The following is an 18,623-nucleotide window of genomic DNA, read 5'->3' on the forward strand; positions in this document are numbered from 1 at the left end:
ACTTGGGGGAGAAATCAACTTAACAACTTGTACATCTGAACAGGAGTTAGTAATTTAGGCCAATCAAGAACACAGCTACATGGGATTTTGGAGCTTTCTACCATGTTATAACGTTGTTCCTTCAACAAAAACATGCCTGAAGAGGTTTTAGATGTCATCCACGTAGACCCTATTCGAACCCTGAATACTGTTAGCTTTAAGATTCTGTCCAATGCTCAGCCCACAAGCCTACATCATCCACGCTCCCACACAACAATCCTCTATAAATATACAAAACCATGATACAAAACTGTTACACAGCAACTGGACAAACATGTGATGTGCAGTAGTTTCATTAGTGGGATGTAGCTGATTGTGCTGTGAAAGTGCTCTGAAGGGGGAGTGACTTAGCATGACGCACAAAGGGAGAAGAGGCTTGGAGCGAAATAAATGTAGGTGAACCTTATTGAATATGTTAATACGTTGTTTTCGGCGATTATGGCATTTTCAAAACAATAAAAGGCAAAATGGTGATGTAAATATGTTATGTGTTAGCAGTTAATACCCCATAAAAGTAAAAATACCCCTGTTTAAAGTAACATTTCTGGTGAAGGTCCAGCTACACGTCTGTCTCTTAATGATAATCGGCCATCCGACCAAGCCAAGTTACAGGTCAGGTCTGTGGAGAGGCTCACACTATGAATGCCCATGTTCTTGAGCAATAAAAACACCTGTGATTGAATAAGCAGGACAGATAAGTTTAATGTCATACTGTGGGACATTCCTAGCAAAGCAATAATATCCCCGTGGAGACAAGCAGGTGTCGCACCCCCTCCCACCAGAAAAGTTACATATTGCGCCTTTAAAGTGTTGAACTCCAGCAGAGAGGACAGCGTAGGTGGTCAATTCAGTTTGCTCTGTTTTGAATGGGCCCAAGCCAAACTCTGGTTATGTAATGAACAAAGAGCGCTCCTCACTTCTGATTGGACAAGGACAAAGCGACCAGTGATTCTGAGATACTGGTGAAGGTTGGAAGTTAACAGTTGGTCGGGTTAGACGCACAAAAGCATCAGTTGTTGCAGAATTAATGTATTCAAACCACACTTGGGAGATGGTTTGTGCTGGAACCGATTAAGTTTGAAATAGTTTGATGTTTTGTGAAGAAAGAAATGTCACTTCTAGACTAGGACTGCAACTAACAATTACTGTAGTAGTTGACTAGGCACTAGATCAAAGACAAAGCACGTCCCAACTAAAGGCTTCCAGATAGAGAATATTTATGAAGAAAAGTGCATTATTGGATTTTAGGTGTACTGGTTTAAGTACAAGACATTCTTTTGGGTGCACGTTAATTATGTCTACCACATAGGAAATAATGTGTATGTAGGTTTAAAATGTATCACATACAGTCAGCGCCATAACGTGTTTGTTCCTTCAACAAAAGTACAGATACTGAAGTAAAAAGTTACTGAATAAAAGTAAAAGTATCACATGAAGAAATCTACTTAAGTAAAAGCACCCATTTAACCTCCTGAGACCTGAGTCCTCATATGTGGACAACACGTTTTTGGTTTGTCTAGGCCACAGTGCAAATTATTAGATGAAGAATAACAGCAACAAGAACAGCAACAATGTAAATATATTATATATATATTCATTTTTAACAGTTTAGAATATTTTCTCTTTTCTTTTGTTTTTCTTCCTGCTCTTCACATGAGACACATTGTTCCAAGAGGCACAATTGTTGTTTTTCATTTTGTTTTTTACATTCAGGACAAATGTTGCTATGTTCAGGGTCTTAATAAATAGTTTTTGCAAGTCATTATTCAAATGTTTTATCAAAATGAGTAAAATGTCCACATATGAGGACATTTGATTTATATATTTTTTTCTCAGAAACTACAAAATGTAAAAAGATAATTCTTTGTATTTAGACTCATCTGGTCCCAATCAGCGAGAGCTCAATTTGTTAAAGTGTTAAATGTAGTGATATTGATTTATATATATATATATATATATATATATATATATATATATATATATATATATATATATATATATATGTATGTATATATATATATATATATATATATATATATATATATATATATATATATATATATATATATATATATATATGTGTGTCAACAGTTCAATATAAATCTGTTAATCTTTTTTTTTTTTTTTTGCTCAAAGCCGACACTTGAACTCAAAAACTTTAGTAAGGATGTTACTACAAACATGGTAAAAATAACCCCTCAAATCATATGAAAAGTACTTTTTATTTGTCAGTCCAGTTAAAAAATGTAGTGGAGTAGAAAATACCTGCTCTTAAATATAGTGAAGTAAAAGTAAAAAGTATCCCGTGTAAAAATGTACTTAGGTAAAGTACAGATACCTAAAAACTCCCTTAAGTTCAGTACCTTACACTTGTATTTCGTTACCTTTCACTACTGCTATTAAGTCATCATGATTTTCTAGATTCATTATACGACATATCCTTTAATAAACACAAGACTAAATATCGCTGCAACATACAACTTTATTCAGTCTAAATGTCAATGATATGGCCGGGGTTCAACAGCCAATCCCCTTTAAACTCTAGAGGGAACAAAATAGGTTAAATAACACTGATTAAAAGTATGCGTAGTTTATGTTTATGAAATCAATACTAAGAGCCATTTTACTGTTTTACTTTTAAAAGCCTAAATAAAATAAAATCGAGATTGATGGATATAAGATATAATTTGATGGATATAAGATATAAATTTTTTTCTTTTTTTTTTTCCCCCATATCACCCACTGCAGCGTTTGCCTTGATAACAATTCTTTTATCAAATCTATATGTTTCACCTCAACTCAGGGCCAGTGTACGGCTCTACTCATTCAATTGTTTTCAGGTTATAGGCTTCAACGTCCTCAACTTTTCATAGAGAGTAGACCTTGATCCTAAAATGAAAGGCAAAGTTAACAACCAGTGAGTTATAGCTATAGCAACTGAGAATGTCAAAACAAGAGAAATGCAGACGCTATAACATCTTTCTCTGCTTGTTAACCAATTATTCTGGCAGTGTGCTAACTACAGGACTCAACGCAGTGTCAGAACAGTGCTGTGGTAAGTCATGAGATCATAAGTTAGATTGTACTCAGGTAAAAGAATCGTTACTTCTAAATAATATTATTGAAGTACAAGTATGAGATATTGGTCCAAGAATTACCCATGCAAGTGTAAAAACGTAAACATTGTAACTATCCGGCAGTAAAATCTGATCATTTTCAGTTAATATAAATGCAACTGGACAAAACTAGGGATGAACCGACACGATACTGATCAAATATCGGTGCTGAGCCACTAAAATGTGCTGGATGAGGTATTGGTTCCATGGTATCGGTTCAGCAGATATCCTAGCGTGGACTCTAACTGGATATGATAAAACTATTTACTGCCTGATGTGTGCCTAGGGCGTCTCATAATGTTTGAACTTTTATTCATACAAAGCTGTTTAGTTACTTGCGGGATAAATAACAGTTACGTAACGCAATTGGATACATTTTGAAATAAGTTAACTGTGTTTTGAGAGAGAAAAAATGGCATTATCACTCCCTACGCTGGTACTGTGTAGGGAGTGATATCGGATATTGGCAGATACTTAAAGTAAAGTGTATGAGCGCTGTATCAAGACAAAACGTCAAATATTGCACGGATTCTGCCTTTTCTAAACAAGACAACTCACTATCTCACATTGTTAAGAGTTACCAAATCTATTTCTTCCTTAAAAATATTATAGTACTTCAAAGTAACATTTTAGAACAAAATTACTCAAGAAAATGTAAATGAACACTACCCGCCACTGACACATTTTGACTGAGTGAGGTAATAGGAAAAGGTATACCCAGTAGCTAGCATTGTGGTTGCCAGATAAACCATACAATAACCAGTGATGCAGACATGTTGACAGATGGGAGCATATTTCTTTCAGCGCTCCATCAATATTTATGTTCGAGGCTGAGGCGAGGGCTGCAGTTAAACTAATCAACAGCCTGTGTGCTCCTGTCGTGGTTGGGTTGCCAGGGCGTTACATCAAAAACATCTGGAAGACTGGGAGACATTTTAATAAAAGATGCAACATGGAGTTTGAATGGGTCTACAATAGAGGAACAAAGTTGAGGTCTAATTAATGTGTCTAGACCGAGAAAGAGTTTGAGAAATTACAAGGTCTTTGAAAAGTTGAAGGTTTGACTTTCGGGGCTTTTCTGTGTGGAGTTTGGTTGTTCTTTTTATGTTTGGATGCGTTTCCTCTGGTCACTCTGGTTTCCCCCATCTACCCAAAACATGCACGGTAGGTAAAAATCCTCCAGCAGCTAAGGTAGTCCTGATCAAGACTATCTCAAGATCTGGAGATTGGTCAGGTGAGAATAAGATGTTGCAGAGGTATTTTGAACCTACAGTGTGTCCCACCATCTTACTGGGTTATTCTGTGGCTCTTGTGTATACTTTTTATATTGTTTCTGCCAGTGCATCCCTGTAGACAGTTGAGGTTTTTGCAGAGTCATGCTAAAAATGAGTAAAATGAATAAATATTTAAAGATAAGAAAAGGAATATGTGGGTGGATGTCACTAACAACATGTTAAACACTACAAATACATAAATAAAATTGAATACAGTGGGGGTTATGTTCTAAAACCTGCAATAGGCGAAATCCACAGTAGTCAGCTTTATTTTTTTACAATTATTATATATGTTTAAAGGCCGTAAAACCCCTCACCACACACTTTATACACTTTTCTTAGAAAGGCATTAACATTTCCTCACATTTCTGTTGTTTAAACACTCTCAAAGTTCAAATCTTCATATATTATATCCCTCTTCCTCGATGATCACTTTAAATGTGTTGTTCACGTGTCTCTGCTCCAGTGATATCTGCAGAGGCGCCTCTCCACGCACAGAAACACTTAAGTCCAAAGCGTTTCTGAAATCTGTCGGTGCAGAACGTTTCATCGACATTGTGGGTTTTGTTGGGGAAAAAACTTGCAAACGTACAGCACTTCAGAGTCACACTGCGATTGAACATTTATGTAAATTTGGCTGAACACATTTGCGAGGGACCACTGTTCTTCACCGGAGGACTATTTTAGAAAGGACAATGTTTGTGTGTCATTGCCAACACAAATTTTGAGGCGTAATAAATATTAAAACAATACCACAAACTGAAGTATTCTACAGAGAAGAATAATCGGATACTCTTTATATTAATTAATTTGAGACATAGTGAGCTAGCTAGTATGCTGCGGTGCACAAAGCCTATTATGCTGCCATCTTCAACAGCTGTGACCTCCACCTTCAACCAGGGGGTCAGTATAGACATGGTGTAGAGGTACAAGTACTATGCAATAAACTGCACTGGGGCCAACTACAGAAAGTACCAGTACCTCTCTACTTTCTAAGGACCATTTTCTAAGTCCTTGTTGACCCATGTAGGTTTTAAAATGAAGGTTTAGGTCAATAGTCACAATATCATAGCCAATCTGGGGTTTTGTATCGGGGTTTGTGGGAGTGGACAGACGTGCAGAGACAGACACAGGACAGAGATAGAGAAGCGGGTGGGGGCAGTCTCCAGAGAGACGCTGTGCTGATTGGTCGGAGGCTCTGGCACCGGGCCAAGCCAATTGAGCCTGTCCTCTCGGCTCCTTATCAAGGAGACATCACAGAAGGGAAATCAGGCCGAGGTGTAAACATACACAATATACCACATCAGCACTGCACCACACACGGGGTATCTGAAGGTGTTCACAAGACCACACAGCCCAACTGTTTAACATCGCTACATGTCTGCATCAACCAACAGGAAATGGTGAGGAAAACTGCCAACTAATAGGCCTATATTGTATATCAAGGCAGGGGGAGAAGAGAGTAAAAGGATGCCCTATACATACAGTAATTGCGTATTTGCATCAGATTTGAGTTTTAGGTTAAGGTCAAGTAACTTTATTGATCGCATTTTCCTCTGCATTTGACCCATCCTTCAGTGCCGCTGGGGTAACCTGACCCTTCTCCAGATGTTGAAAGAGGCCTGGCCAGGACTACCTTATCTGGAGGATTTTGTCTATGCTGCGTGTTTTGGGTTGAGGAGGGAAAATATGAACAAGATGACCAAGATTTTTCAGTGAGATCCCTTTTGAAAATTGAAATCCTTTTTTTTCCCCAAGCAATTTACAACCACATTTTTTGGGAAAGTTTTGCAAAGTCTGTTGTGTTTTGCAGACTGTTCCATGTTATCTTATCCATTCTTGGATGGAATAAATGTATCACAGTGGACTAAAGCAAAAACTAAACAAGTGACGGTAACCCAGTGTTTGTCCACTCATCCAAAAGGTTGGAGGTTCAAATCCCTTTCTCGAAACATCATTTGTTGAGCGGTCAGATCCAATGACCCACAGGTTGGCGGTGTAATTCCGGCTCCCACAGATGAATACTCTTGTTGTGACCTTGGGCACGGCACTTAACTCACCTTGCACACACATTCATACACTAATGTACACAAATATTAGGGGCGAGTGAATGGTTCCTTCATGTAAAGCTCTTTGAGTGCCTTGAAGGTGGAAAAACGCTATATAAAAATGTAACCATTTACCACTGACAATTTACACATTTTAAAGAACTATTTTTCATATCTTCATCTTCTCTCATTTCATTTTGTTTCATATAAACATGATAAATCTGAAAAGAAACCATATACATTTATGTGTACTTAACAACAATATGGTAACTAATGACCATTCTTAATGTTATGCTGCATGTTATGTAGTGGAGTAGGTTTTGATTTATAAAAATGGGATTACATATGTGCTATCTGCAGCAGAACACACATTACTACTCCTCCCAGCATGGTCACTTGTCTTCACTAACACCGTGACTGCACTAAACCAATTACCATATGTTGTACAGTGGTCGCATGTTCCACTCTGCATCTGATTAAAATCCATCCTGCTGCTTATTTGCATGTCTTATTGACTTATTCTGCTTGACTGGTCTCGTATTTGTCCCTAAAGGTTTGTGTCAGGGGCTAATCAGCTCTGAGAGCCTATAGCCCAAAGCAGTGAAATGCAAACTTTCACACCAAATACAACATTTGCCTTTCAGATACAACTATAATGGCATATAGTAATTACGGTGTGGAATCATTAAAATGGAATTAACAGAAATATGCAGTGAAAACCAAAACCAAGAGTGGACAAAGACTGAAACAAAACTAAAACAACATCAGAAGATAAAATACTCAAAACAATATTCAAAGGATGGACACTTAAAGGTATTTTGTTGTAGAGAGTCTGTCAGATGTTGCCCCTATGGAGAGATTACTGCTTTGCCTTTACTCTTCACCAGGTCATGTTAGATCTGGGGAAAGTAACCTCACAGTAAGAATGCATGGTTTTCAAGCTACTGTTTGGTAATAAAAACATCTGTAATTGAATAGATGAAAGATAGAGAAAGATTCCAGGGAAATAACATTTTGAAAGTTTCATTGTGGACCTTTAAGAATAGACAACCCTTTTTTCTCTTTCAGCGTTAGAACCAGTTACTGTGTGGTTGCTGGGTGAATACGTCCTACAGTGGCACTGACAATGTGGAATATCCCATATTGCCACTGACAGTATATTATAATAGATTTTTTTTTTCTTTTTTAAATTGCAGGATGGGTCAAATGTAGAGGAAAATTTCCGCTACAAGGACAATAAAGCGTACCTTACAACCTAACCTTGCAATATCCTTTCTAAAAAGATTCATATACCTATTTACAACACTGCAATAGCTATTCTTAAGTAAATATCAATATCTTACCCGTTCATGAAAATTACCTGTATGCAACTGTGGTACTGCAATATAGGCACACATACAATACACATTTTTTGTCTAATAATACATCACTCCTGTGTATCTTTACCTGGTGATTAGGCTGCAGTCATGGATGACACTCTCCTCCACAGACACGCCCCTCTCCTCGTGGGTGCTCACTGGGTGCCCGTTGTGACTCCAGCGCAGCTCCATGTGTGGGTGCAGGTAGGACGCGGTGCATTGGAGGGGCAGCCTGTCCCCCTGGAACACCAGCTGTCTCTGGGAGGGAATCAGCTGGAAGAGAGGCAGCTCCAGAGCGCCATCTACGGGACAGGCAGGGGAGGGAATACAGAGGGGCAGGTTAATGGTTATGTAATGTTAATTGTAAAGATGTTCAGCCAGTCATAAAAAGGCTTAAGTAGGATACTGAAGTGCAGGTGTATGGGGGTTACACTTGTAAAAGCTGCATTTGGACTTGTTCACACGTGTAAAAACTGAAACCAAAATACATGTGTGAATTAAGACATGTAGTTGTGAAAACCTCCTGACTCCCTCCTCCACCATGTAATAAGAGAACAGAAGTTAATGTGCATGTTGTTATTTTGTGTGCTGGAAGGTACATAAGAATATTCACTGCAGATTGTAGGCTACTGTGTACATCTGAGTATGTGAAAAATAAACTTGAAAGGTCACATATTTTGGCAACAAACAAACACAAAAGAAAACTGTATACCATAAATCTCTAACTAATAAGTCCTCTGAACTGTTAAATATAATGTCAGCAGTGTTGTACATTTTGTTTGGCATGCACCCAGAGATATAAACCATTACATAACAAGACCATTTTCACCCTCATTCTGGGAGACAAGGAAGATTTAATCTAGGTGTGTTTCATAATGATTTCATGAAGAAGCACAGAATATATACAGAAAAATATATGTGGATTCATAAAAATTAATGCTTGAAATTTAGAGGCAAAAATGAAGTGGGCGTGGCCAGGAGATCAGAGAGAGATATCTGGGGACTTAAAGGAACAATACAGTTCACAAGGCCATTTTTACAGCCTAGTACTTTATCTATGCCCTTACATAAGAAATCACTGGGCAATTTTATACCATCAAATATATTCTGAAAAGAACATCTGCAGTGGAGTTATGGCTTATTATTAGTGTTATTAAAAAAAAAAAAAAATGTTTATGTCCTATGGGTGTAAGGATGACAACAGCTTTATCTATCCTATCTATGACCTTAGACTGTTATACTGTCACCCTGAGACTCTATGAAGCAACGTATACTGAGTCATAAGAGTGCAAAGGTGAATCATTTCATTTTAGTGTCTATTTATTTTAAAACATATGTCTATATTGTATTGGTAAATCACCATATCATGTTGTCCAGTGTTCCATATATCCAGTATTTATTGGTTCTTCCTCTATGGCACATGTAATGTTATAGATCCACCAATCCAGCTTCAGTCCTCAAAGTGTCCCTGTAATCCACACAAATGCACTGCCAAGGTCACAGCCCCCTCCTCTCCCCCTCTCTCTCTTTCCCTATACTCCTTCCTAATGCTTCTCTCCCCCTCTCTTTTCTTTTCTCCTCTATTCTCCACCCCCCGTCTCTCTCCTCCATCCCTTTTCTCTTTCTCTTCTCTCATCCTTTTCTTTTCCTCACTTTCTCCTCCCTTTCTCTCATTCTACTTTATCCCCTCCTCCCTTGTTCAAACATACCTCCGCCATACTGTGCGATCAGTAGTGGCCGATAACGGAAACAGCCTTGAGCAGTAGACTGGACTCTCCTTGACTTCTTACATGTGCACAATACAAGCCTCAACATCACTGATAGGATTACGTACCTAGCGGCCCAAGCTAAGTCCCTCTAGCCTTTCTTTCTGTTTTTTCTTGAGCTGAGAATAAGACTATGATAAGGTTGAGATAAGGAGGAGGCGGAGAGGTGCATTTAGAATAAAACCACAGGAAAACAACGCGGGACAGGTGTAGAGCTGTGACGAGAAGAGGCAGATGTCAGGTGTTTAACCGATGCAAAGCCAAAAGTTTATCTTTGTGACCCCACGGTTTGGGGGTTTCCTGGAGCTATAGCAGATATTTGAGGACACAGGCCCACTTCAGGACATGATCTGTGGGAAAAGAGAGCTGGAAGGAGGGATATTTTCAATGTAGCACGTATGTATTTTCAAGTGTTTGGCTGTAAAGCACTTAGCAGTAATAATCATACGGCTAACACTTGAACAGAGGATGTACAAAGGTTAATTGGTGTTTAAAGGGACAATTTTAAAAGGGAAAATTCTTGTTTACTACATTATATTTTTTTCAGGATTTCTTGCAAATGTTGAACTAAATGTGAACTTTGGATCAAAACTAAATGCTTTAAACTACGCCTTGTAATTTTCCATTTAGTTTCTGTTTTTTTTCCCTCTTTGCAAAGGCAGACAGGAATCCAGAATAAACTTTTCTTCAATAATTTACAAAGCTGAGTCTGTTGAAAGGTGGATAGACCAATCAATGACATGCACGGTCTGTCTGCATTAGGTCAGATCTTTGTAGAAGTCACAGTAACAACACATGCTTTTCAAGACGCTCATTAGCAACAACAACAACAACTGAACAACTGCAAGACGATTTTGGAACATTCAATGCAAATGTTATCTCCACGCAAACAAGCAGCTGGCAGAAACCCTGTAAAAAAGTTACACAGCACACCTTTAAACCTTGTTGTTCTCAGACTGAGCTATGTTTCTTTATGGACTCCCTTATTCATTAGAGATATTGTCTTGCCAGCTCTAGTTCCACCTTGGGGGACTATTTTCCGGGCACATTTGTTCATACGCTGCTAGACTTTTCCTTGGACATGTTCCAGACAGCAGCATAAGCAAGCGTTCTCCTCTCACCTCTCTTCCAATCAATCGCGAATGTTGTGCTATCTGACAGGCAATCCGATACATGCCTCATAAAGCCCTATATTGCTGTGTGCATGGCTTTCAGAGGTACATAGAGCGCCATATGCGAGGAAAGGGTAAGGAAAGGAGGGAGAGAGGGGAGGAGGGGGAGTCGTCTTTGGCCCATGGCTCAGTATTAATCATAAGCGTGAAAGAACTGTGTGTGCGCTGCTGTTTATGACATATAATCCAGTGAGATGTCAACACTGCGAGCCAAGGCTGTCTCAAAGAGCTTTAATTGCTGTTTGATGTTTTTGTAAAAAAAATCTAGATAGTTATTATTTCATTTTTTTTTTTCCATTTTTATTTATTTTTATTTTTACAAGGAGAGCCGAATGAGAGTACCAGACTATCTTTTGCGTGAGCGCCTTAACTACATAGGTCCATTTAAGACTTTAAAAACAGGGGCAGGTTCTTTAACTGTGCGGTGCAATACTGGAATTTCCCCACTGTGGGACTAATAAAGGCATATCTTATCTTAGGTGTGATTATAAATGTTTATCACTGAATTATTAAAGTGTATTATTGGCAACAGTGTATCCAGTTTTACATGTCTAAAGGTTTCAAAGTAGAGGCTGAAGTCTGCAGGTATATTATATCTCCATAATCTAGAACAGAGAGAAAGGAAAGGTTACTTGAACAATTTTAAGACTGATTCCATTTCAAAAGGTGAACGATTTGCTCAATAATCACTGTCGCTCTGCTCCATGTAACTCGGGAGATCCATTTGGATTCAGCGCATGCAGGCATATCCCCGCAGGCACCGCTGACCATTGTTACCCAAAACATCACATGCAGAGATAAAATGTTCACTAAAAGCATCACGCATTTCCTCTTTAGAATTCACAATAGCTGAATCTAATAAAATATCAGTTGGTAATGTATGAATACTACGTTCTGAGAGGGATCTTACTGTCCTTGCTGGATTTCCATAACTTTCTCTCTCTTCCTCTCAGTGCAGACATGAAGTAAGGAGTTTTTGCCTTTCTAACTGTTGATAAAGATCTATTTCCTTTTTTTACACCAGAAAAATACCCAATCCAAGTCTGGCTTAGTTGTGTTGCAGTATTCCAGGCAGCATTTCTTTCTCTAATTAAACTTGAAATTTCTGTGTTTTTTCATTCAAATGTTTCTTTTAGTTGCATGTCGGTCTGTAATTTCTCAGAATGTATTAATAAAAACATTTAAGGCCATATCAAGGTCAGGCAATGCTGATGTTAACCTGATACAAGTAATACAGGACAGAGACGAATTACGGTGAAGAAGAAACAGAAGTAGATTATTTGATAGCGAGCAGCATTGTTACACCAGTATGAATTGTTATAAAAAATAGCCTTTCTTAACATTCAAGGTCACTTTACATAGGATAAACACAATAAAACATTCCTTATAAGAAAATTAAACAAAGTGGCTATGCTGAAGTTGTTTTTTTTTTTGTTTTTGAGGTAGGACTTGACCCTCCATAACCCTAACCTGACAGTGAAAAGTTGATGGTCCCTCTATAAAGAGTGCACTGGCATTGTGTCCTTAGGCAAGAATTAATAAATAAACAATGCACCTTGCCTATGTGAATATAAAAGACTGGTGGAGGCTTACGACACATTTTGACACCTACACGTCTTGCCAATCAGCCCTAGGGCAGCTGTGGCTTTGAATACATATCTGACCACTTCTGTGTGTGGGACTGAAGGGTAACTACACTATATTCAATTGGGAATCATGTCGAGCTTGTAAAACATAATATAAAAGCTAATTACTATAGATATATGACACTGACTTGTTACACAATAGAATTTTACAATGCCAGATGTTTAATGGATTTGTATAAACATGATTGACTCAATATTAGTAATGCATTTGATTTATATAGAGCTTTTCAAGACACCCCAGAGCGGTTTACGTCACATAATTCATTCACTCCACACTCGTTGTTGGTGAGTTACTTCTGTAGCCACAGCCGCTCCAACCACCACCAACGCTCACACATACAACATTCATAGGCAATGTGGGGGAAGTGTCTTGCCTAAGGACAAGTATTTACCAAACCCAACCCTACTTAACTTCTAAAATTGGGTATTCTCTAACTGTTGTTATGGTATGAGGTAAGTCTTTGCATTCAACAAATACAATGTAATCCCTATAGTTTACTTCAAATAGTCTGGAATAATTTTAACTACACTCACATAGTAATAGTAATGATAATAACTCTGGCCCTATTTTGGTGCTTTTTGGTTGAGTGGCAGTGCTGTGGTTAACTCCAGAGAGGACACATGGCTAACAGCACAGTTAAAGGCACAGCTAAAGGCACAGCTAACAGCAGTGAACAGCACGGCTCCACTCAGCAGTGACATGTCTGAGGTCTGAGGCTGACACTGCAGAGCCAAACAGAGCCAACGATCTCACCAGCCTCCTGTCCACTGTCAAAGAGCAGACACTCAGCGCGTGAGAGGGATGCGAGCTAAGGGGCTGTTTTAGCACCATGTGGGCTGATGAAACACAAGTCACTTTCAGAGTTTGTGGTAACTTTCATCTACTATGAATCTGCCAAAGGAAAGGAGAGGTAGAGGAGCAGGAATGAGAACAGTCAAATGCAGGATCTGAGTGCAGAATAGCACTAAGCAGGTTAAATGTAATATTAAGTACTTCATTATGGTAAAACAAAAGGAGCAAGTGAATGATTAAATGCTATAAAATAATTATGTTCAAAAGTCACTCGAAAATGCATTTACAGCAATTAGCAAGCATGTACAGAAACAAGTTTAAAATACGTGTGTATCATGGCAACACTAGCAGAAATCTATCTCACCAATTTATATACTTAATATAGTACTTCTTTTAAAAAAAAAACAACATATGTTCTTTCTATTGATACATACTATAATGATAAAAAGGTTGTAACATTACAGTGGTCTTTTGTATGTATAAACATTCTTAACACATATTATCAATTCATATGGCTTTGAAACAAGGTTTTGGTCACCATTTTCTAACTTATAATAATTTCTGCATTTGGAAAATAGACTTTATAGACTACACCTTTGTTTCCAATGAGGCATTTAGGTATTGGAGCGCCCTCTGCTGTCAGCAACTGGAAATAAATTTGTCAAAGAAAACAAATGAACTGTGAATGTCATGTTAACAAAGCCATGTGTTTATTATGAGCACAATTTGACCTCAGAATGAATCCGGTGATGGTTTATGGGCTTAAAAACTGCATAGGAGAAATCTGGGGTTTTCTCTGTGATGCAACTAAATGGGCAAAACGCGCACAGAGCATTTTTGAGTGCTTAAAGAAAACCATTTTGGATTAATCAATTAATGAAACAAGTGTGAATAAAACAAAAATATATAACTCCAGGGGACAACACTATAACAATGTTAAAAGTCATTTTTTCATAGCATGTGTTCTTTAAGGTTATCTTCTGCCATAGGGTCCCTGTTTACGTCACCTTCTCTTTCATTTATTTCCCATTTCAGATCACTCTTCTATAGTCCATCATTAAAGCCTGACCACAAGCTTAAGGTGCAGTGCTGTGTTCCTAATGACCACTTGCACCATATGTCGTCATGTCTTAAACCCCCATGTAGTGGAGGTGGGCACAGCTGCAGAGGACAGGAGAGGGGAGACTTAAGACAAGTTTTTCATTGACATAGTGTTAAAGCTCCACAGGCTGTGAGCAGATGAGGCAAACACTGGAACAGACTGACCCCAGATCTGTGAGGATATGGGCCGGACAAGAAGAAATTATGTTCAGAAAGTTTTCACCCTGCTTTAAAACATGTAGCTTGGAATAATAATGATAAATCGCCAGTTTAACTTTTCTGGTGGAGGGTCTTCTGCCATCAGCTGGTATCCATGGAGATGGTTGATCGTGGATTGTTTGAAAGCAGTGGCTGTTAAACCTTTCGCACAAAGTACCACCTATGATAATATTTGGCTTTCCAAGTACCATCAGATATAAATAAATATATATCGGGTCTATGTTAGGGGTAAAATGGAGAAAACTAGGTCTAATATGGCACTAAACTACAAATAAGGTAGTTCTAAACAATGAGCCCAAAGAAGGACAAAAACGTGAATAGATTTGCCTCTAAATAAAACAATACCACCCACACGCCACCAGAGGTACATGCACCACAGCTTGAGAAACACAGTTCCAGGACCAGTTACAGGTTAGCTCAATGGGGGTGACACCTCTTGCTCAAGGACACAACAACAGTACACAGTTGAGAGTAAATGGCACAAAGTTTGTCCTACTTACTACTTGCTACCTACTCTCTGGTCAGTGGGCAATGACTTTACTCACTGTGCCACTATTGCCATTGCACTACTGTTCTTACACTTAAATATTCCATTATTAACCATGACTTTCAAAAATACCTAAGTAACCACATTCCAGGTTTTCCAGGCCTTGTGTGACCCTGGCTTGCCCTGGATCGCTCCTCATTTACAGGCAGCACGCGACCGGTTTCATCCCAGGGATGAGAGCTCATTTGTGGATGGTACGTCCTCGACATCTGCTCCCCATCAGAGCAGCGCCGCGGCAGCAGAAACAGATGCATCTTCTCTGACATATCTTCATAAAAACAATAGAGGAAGGGCTCTGTGGGGAGATATTAATATTTCCAATGGTATGCGACTGCAGAAAAAGAAAATTCCTTGTGTCCTATCATTTGTCCTGATAACAACAAGTTGCTATCGGAGGGAGGTGTATGAGGACTGTACAAGCTGCTGTAATGAACACTCACAGCACAGCATTATGTAACAAGTAGCAGTTTATAAAAGAAAAGTATGCATGTTTAGACTGAGCTAGGTCCTAAATTCAACTCCAAGACCACGTGGCACATTTTTGTATAGGGTTTACGGAAACGTTAAATCCTGTGTCCGGGCACTCCCACATCAACCTAAATTATGCATAACAAGCCAAATTTTATTGCATCTCCACAGCAGGTGCCGACTGCAGCTGATGGTAGCCCCAGCTGGTTAAATGCAGAGAATGAATTTTCCTAAAGGGACAATAAAGAACTTGTAGGCGTAGTGCAGGTACAGTAACTGGTCCATTGAAGTTTGGAAGTTTGAATCCCACTCAGTTCTAGTTCATACGATTCTCGTTTCCATAGGCAAGGCACTTCAGCATATATGCCTTTGATTTTGAATGTTAGTGGTGAGATGGGAGAGACTTCAAACACACCTCAAACTGAGAAATATATGCAAGCAAAAATACTTGAAATGAAATAATGAAATGTGTGTTAAAGATAAAAGACTTTTAGCAAAAATGTTCAAAAGTTCCACAAAAAAAGCCATAGTATTTTTATTAATTTATTTTAAATTTGGTTGTTTATTGCACTGAAAAACTGAAAAACACATGTCTTTACAGTGCTTTAAACTTGCCATCTCAAGAATGTTACATACTGTACCTTTAACTTCGATGACAACCAGCATCTAAGCTTCAAACTAGAAACCTGAACACAGCCTGAATGAATGAGGTACTGTGAGTTTCAGTGGAGTGGTGGAGAGATGGAGGGAGGAGCAGGAGACCAAACGTGATCATTGTAATCTCATAATGGAGGTTCTGAACTGCTCCATCCACTCACAATCAGCCTGTGACTGCAGAGGACTGTTCTGAGTCAATGAAAAACACACACAATTACACTGTGTGGACCAGCTCCCAAAAGTCTGTGGTGACGGCAGCCTGGGGTCGAATATATATAGGCAAAAAACTGTGTAGGCATACATGCAAGTGGTGTTAATATTCTAACGTATATTATATTTATGATGGCCAGACAAAAATATAGACTTCAATTGTGAATTAAAGGAAAATGCTCTAAACAATATCTTTAGCTCCAACGGTGTGTACTTATACCATGGTCCCACAAACTGAAATTAGGTCACGTTTGAATCGAACGACTTTTTGTCTGTCCATGGTTGTTCAAGGCGTTAGTCATTTCAGTTTTAGTTGAAGCTAGTCCCTCCTAACAGTAGTTTATTTGTTTACCAGTTTCTATGGTGATGCTCACAGCGTATTGATATAAAACAGTGATTATTTTATATTAAAATAATGCATGGCAGTTAGCGTTATGTTGCGTTCAGACCAGAAAAACATGTTGGATGCCTTTGACGTGCATCATATATAGTGCTAATTGTATGCATTATTAGTAGTAGTGGTAGTAGTCGTAGTAGTGGTTGATAGTAGTAGTACTAGCAGTATTTTAGTTATTATTATTATTCCCTATATAGAGGTATCATTTATTCAATACTCTTCTAGTGTTTACCACATTTCTAGCAAAGCTGCGCTGGGCCAATCTAAAAAAGACATGGCAGTGAATCTTTGCTCAAGCTTCTCCATACCCAACCAAAAATACAAACACACATTCTACTACACTTTACAAAACTTTATCTGTACTAGTATGCATTCACACAAGAGTGAATAACGAAAATGACAAGATATCAAACAGCTTTCAGTCAACTTTCTCTACATTTTGTGCTTTTACCCAGTGAAGTTTAAAATAAGAGGAGAGTACATTAATCAGGAATGAGCTAACTCAAAATCTGACCATTTAGTTGTGAGAAAATGTAACAAACATTCAAACAAATCTTGAAATATATGTTTCTTAATGTGAGCAGACTCGTCTCTCCACAGATCTTACTTATAATTTCCTTGTGGTGTCACCAGCTAGTTTCCGTGGAGCAGATGGCCAATCGTCCATCCGCCAAATACATAGTAGACTCTTTATTTTGTTTCTTTTTCATTTATTTCCACTTATTACAACTGCTAATATATTGCTAATATATTCTATGTTGTAGAGAATACACAGAGTGATCTCCTCAGTTTTCCCTCATTATTGTTGTTGGATGTTGTGCCATGAGAGTCACATAAACATCCCATGACAACGTACCTCTGTCATTTGCTTTTTCTACTTGAAAAAATGTGCTCTTTGCCCCTCTCTCAAAACACGAGAAGTCAAGCTGCGATGTTACACCTAACCACTGAGCCGAACTTAACAGTCTGATAATTAACAGGGTTTTGTTTTGCATTGAGTCAAACTGACAGCAGGAATTAGCTATTCTAATTCTGTTTTGTTGTATTTCAAACGTTGACTTTTCAGACCTGATTGGCTCACTTTCAATGGCACAGTGGTTGATTGGTTTGCATTCCTGCCTCACAGCCAAAAGGTCCCAGGCTCTGAAGATATTCTGGTTATTCCAATCAAATTGAACTGAGATAAACTTCCGGCCATACTCTAGCACACCTCCACCCATACTCCAGCCATACTCTAGCACACCTCCACCCATACTCCAGCCATACTCTAGCACACCTCCACCCATACTCCAGCCATACTCTAGCACACCTGCAGTCATACTCCAACACACCTCCAGCCATACTCTGGCACATCTCCACCCATACTCTGGCACACCTCCAGTCATACTCCAGAACACCTCCAGCCATATTCTAGCACACCTCCCTGACTGTTGCACTGCTGCATGTTAGAATGGGTCTCTTTTGCAGAGGACACATTTAGCTATAAAGACAGCAGAGTGTACCTTATATATGTTGAGCCTGTACAAATCAAACTTGTATCACAGTGAATCCTAGGTTGAGGCTTGAGGTTTCAGAAAATATATATTTTCACTTATCACCTATCCACACGTTAAGCTCTGAAACAGGTAGGATTCAACAATGTTATAGTTATTTTTGCACAGATTTAAAAAATCTTCTGCTCACTACAGTGTTCTGTTGCTATATCCAAATCACCAAATCACCAAATTTTAACAACCAGGTGACTCCTGGTCTGGAGGCTTCTGTCTGCTTGTTTCCATGGAAATGTTGTTCCTTTGACTATAATATTCCAAA

The 18,623-nt window shown here is 38.6% G+C and overlaps 1 protein-coding gene across 1 annotated transcript in view; it reads right to left on the reverse strand.

Annotated features, from left to right (window-relative positions):
• LOC117382974 (adhesion G protein-coupled receptor A3) overlaps positions 1–18,623 on the reverse strand; it is a 368,539-nt gene that overhangs the window by 282,098 nt on the left and 67,818 nt on the right. The window contains exon 7 of the mRNA XM_055227043.1: positions 7,924–8,137. Within this exon, the coding sequence (XP_055083018.1) occupies positions 7,924–8,137 (214 nt within the window). The remainder of the gene's footprint in view (positions 1–7,923; positions 8,138–18,623) is intronic.

This window comes from Periophthalmus magnuspinnatus, chromosome 15 (assembly GCF_009829125.3).
Source record: "Periophthalmus magnuspinnatus isolate fPerMag1 chromosome 15, fPerMag1.2.pri, whole genome shotgun sequence".
NCBI lineage: Eukaryota > Metazoa > Chordata > Actinopteri > Gobiiformes > Gobiidae > Periophthalmus > Periophthalmus magnuspinnatus.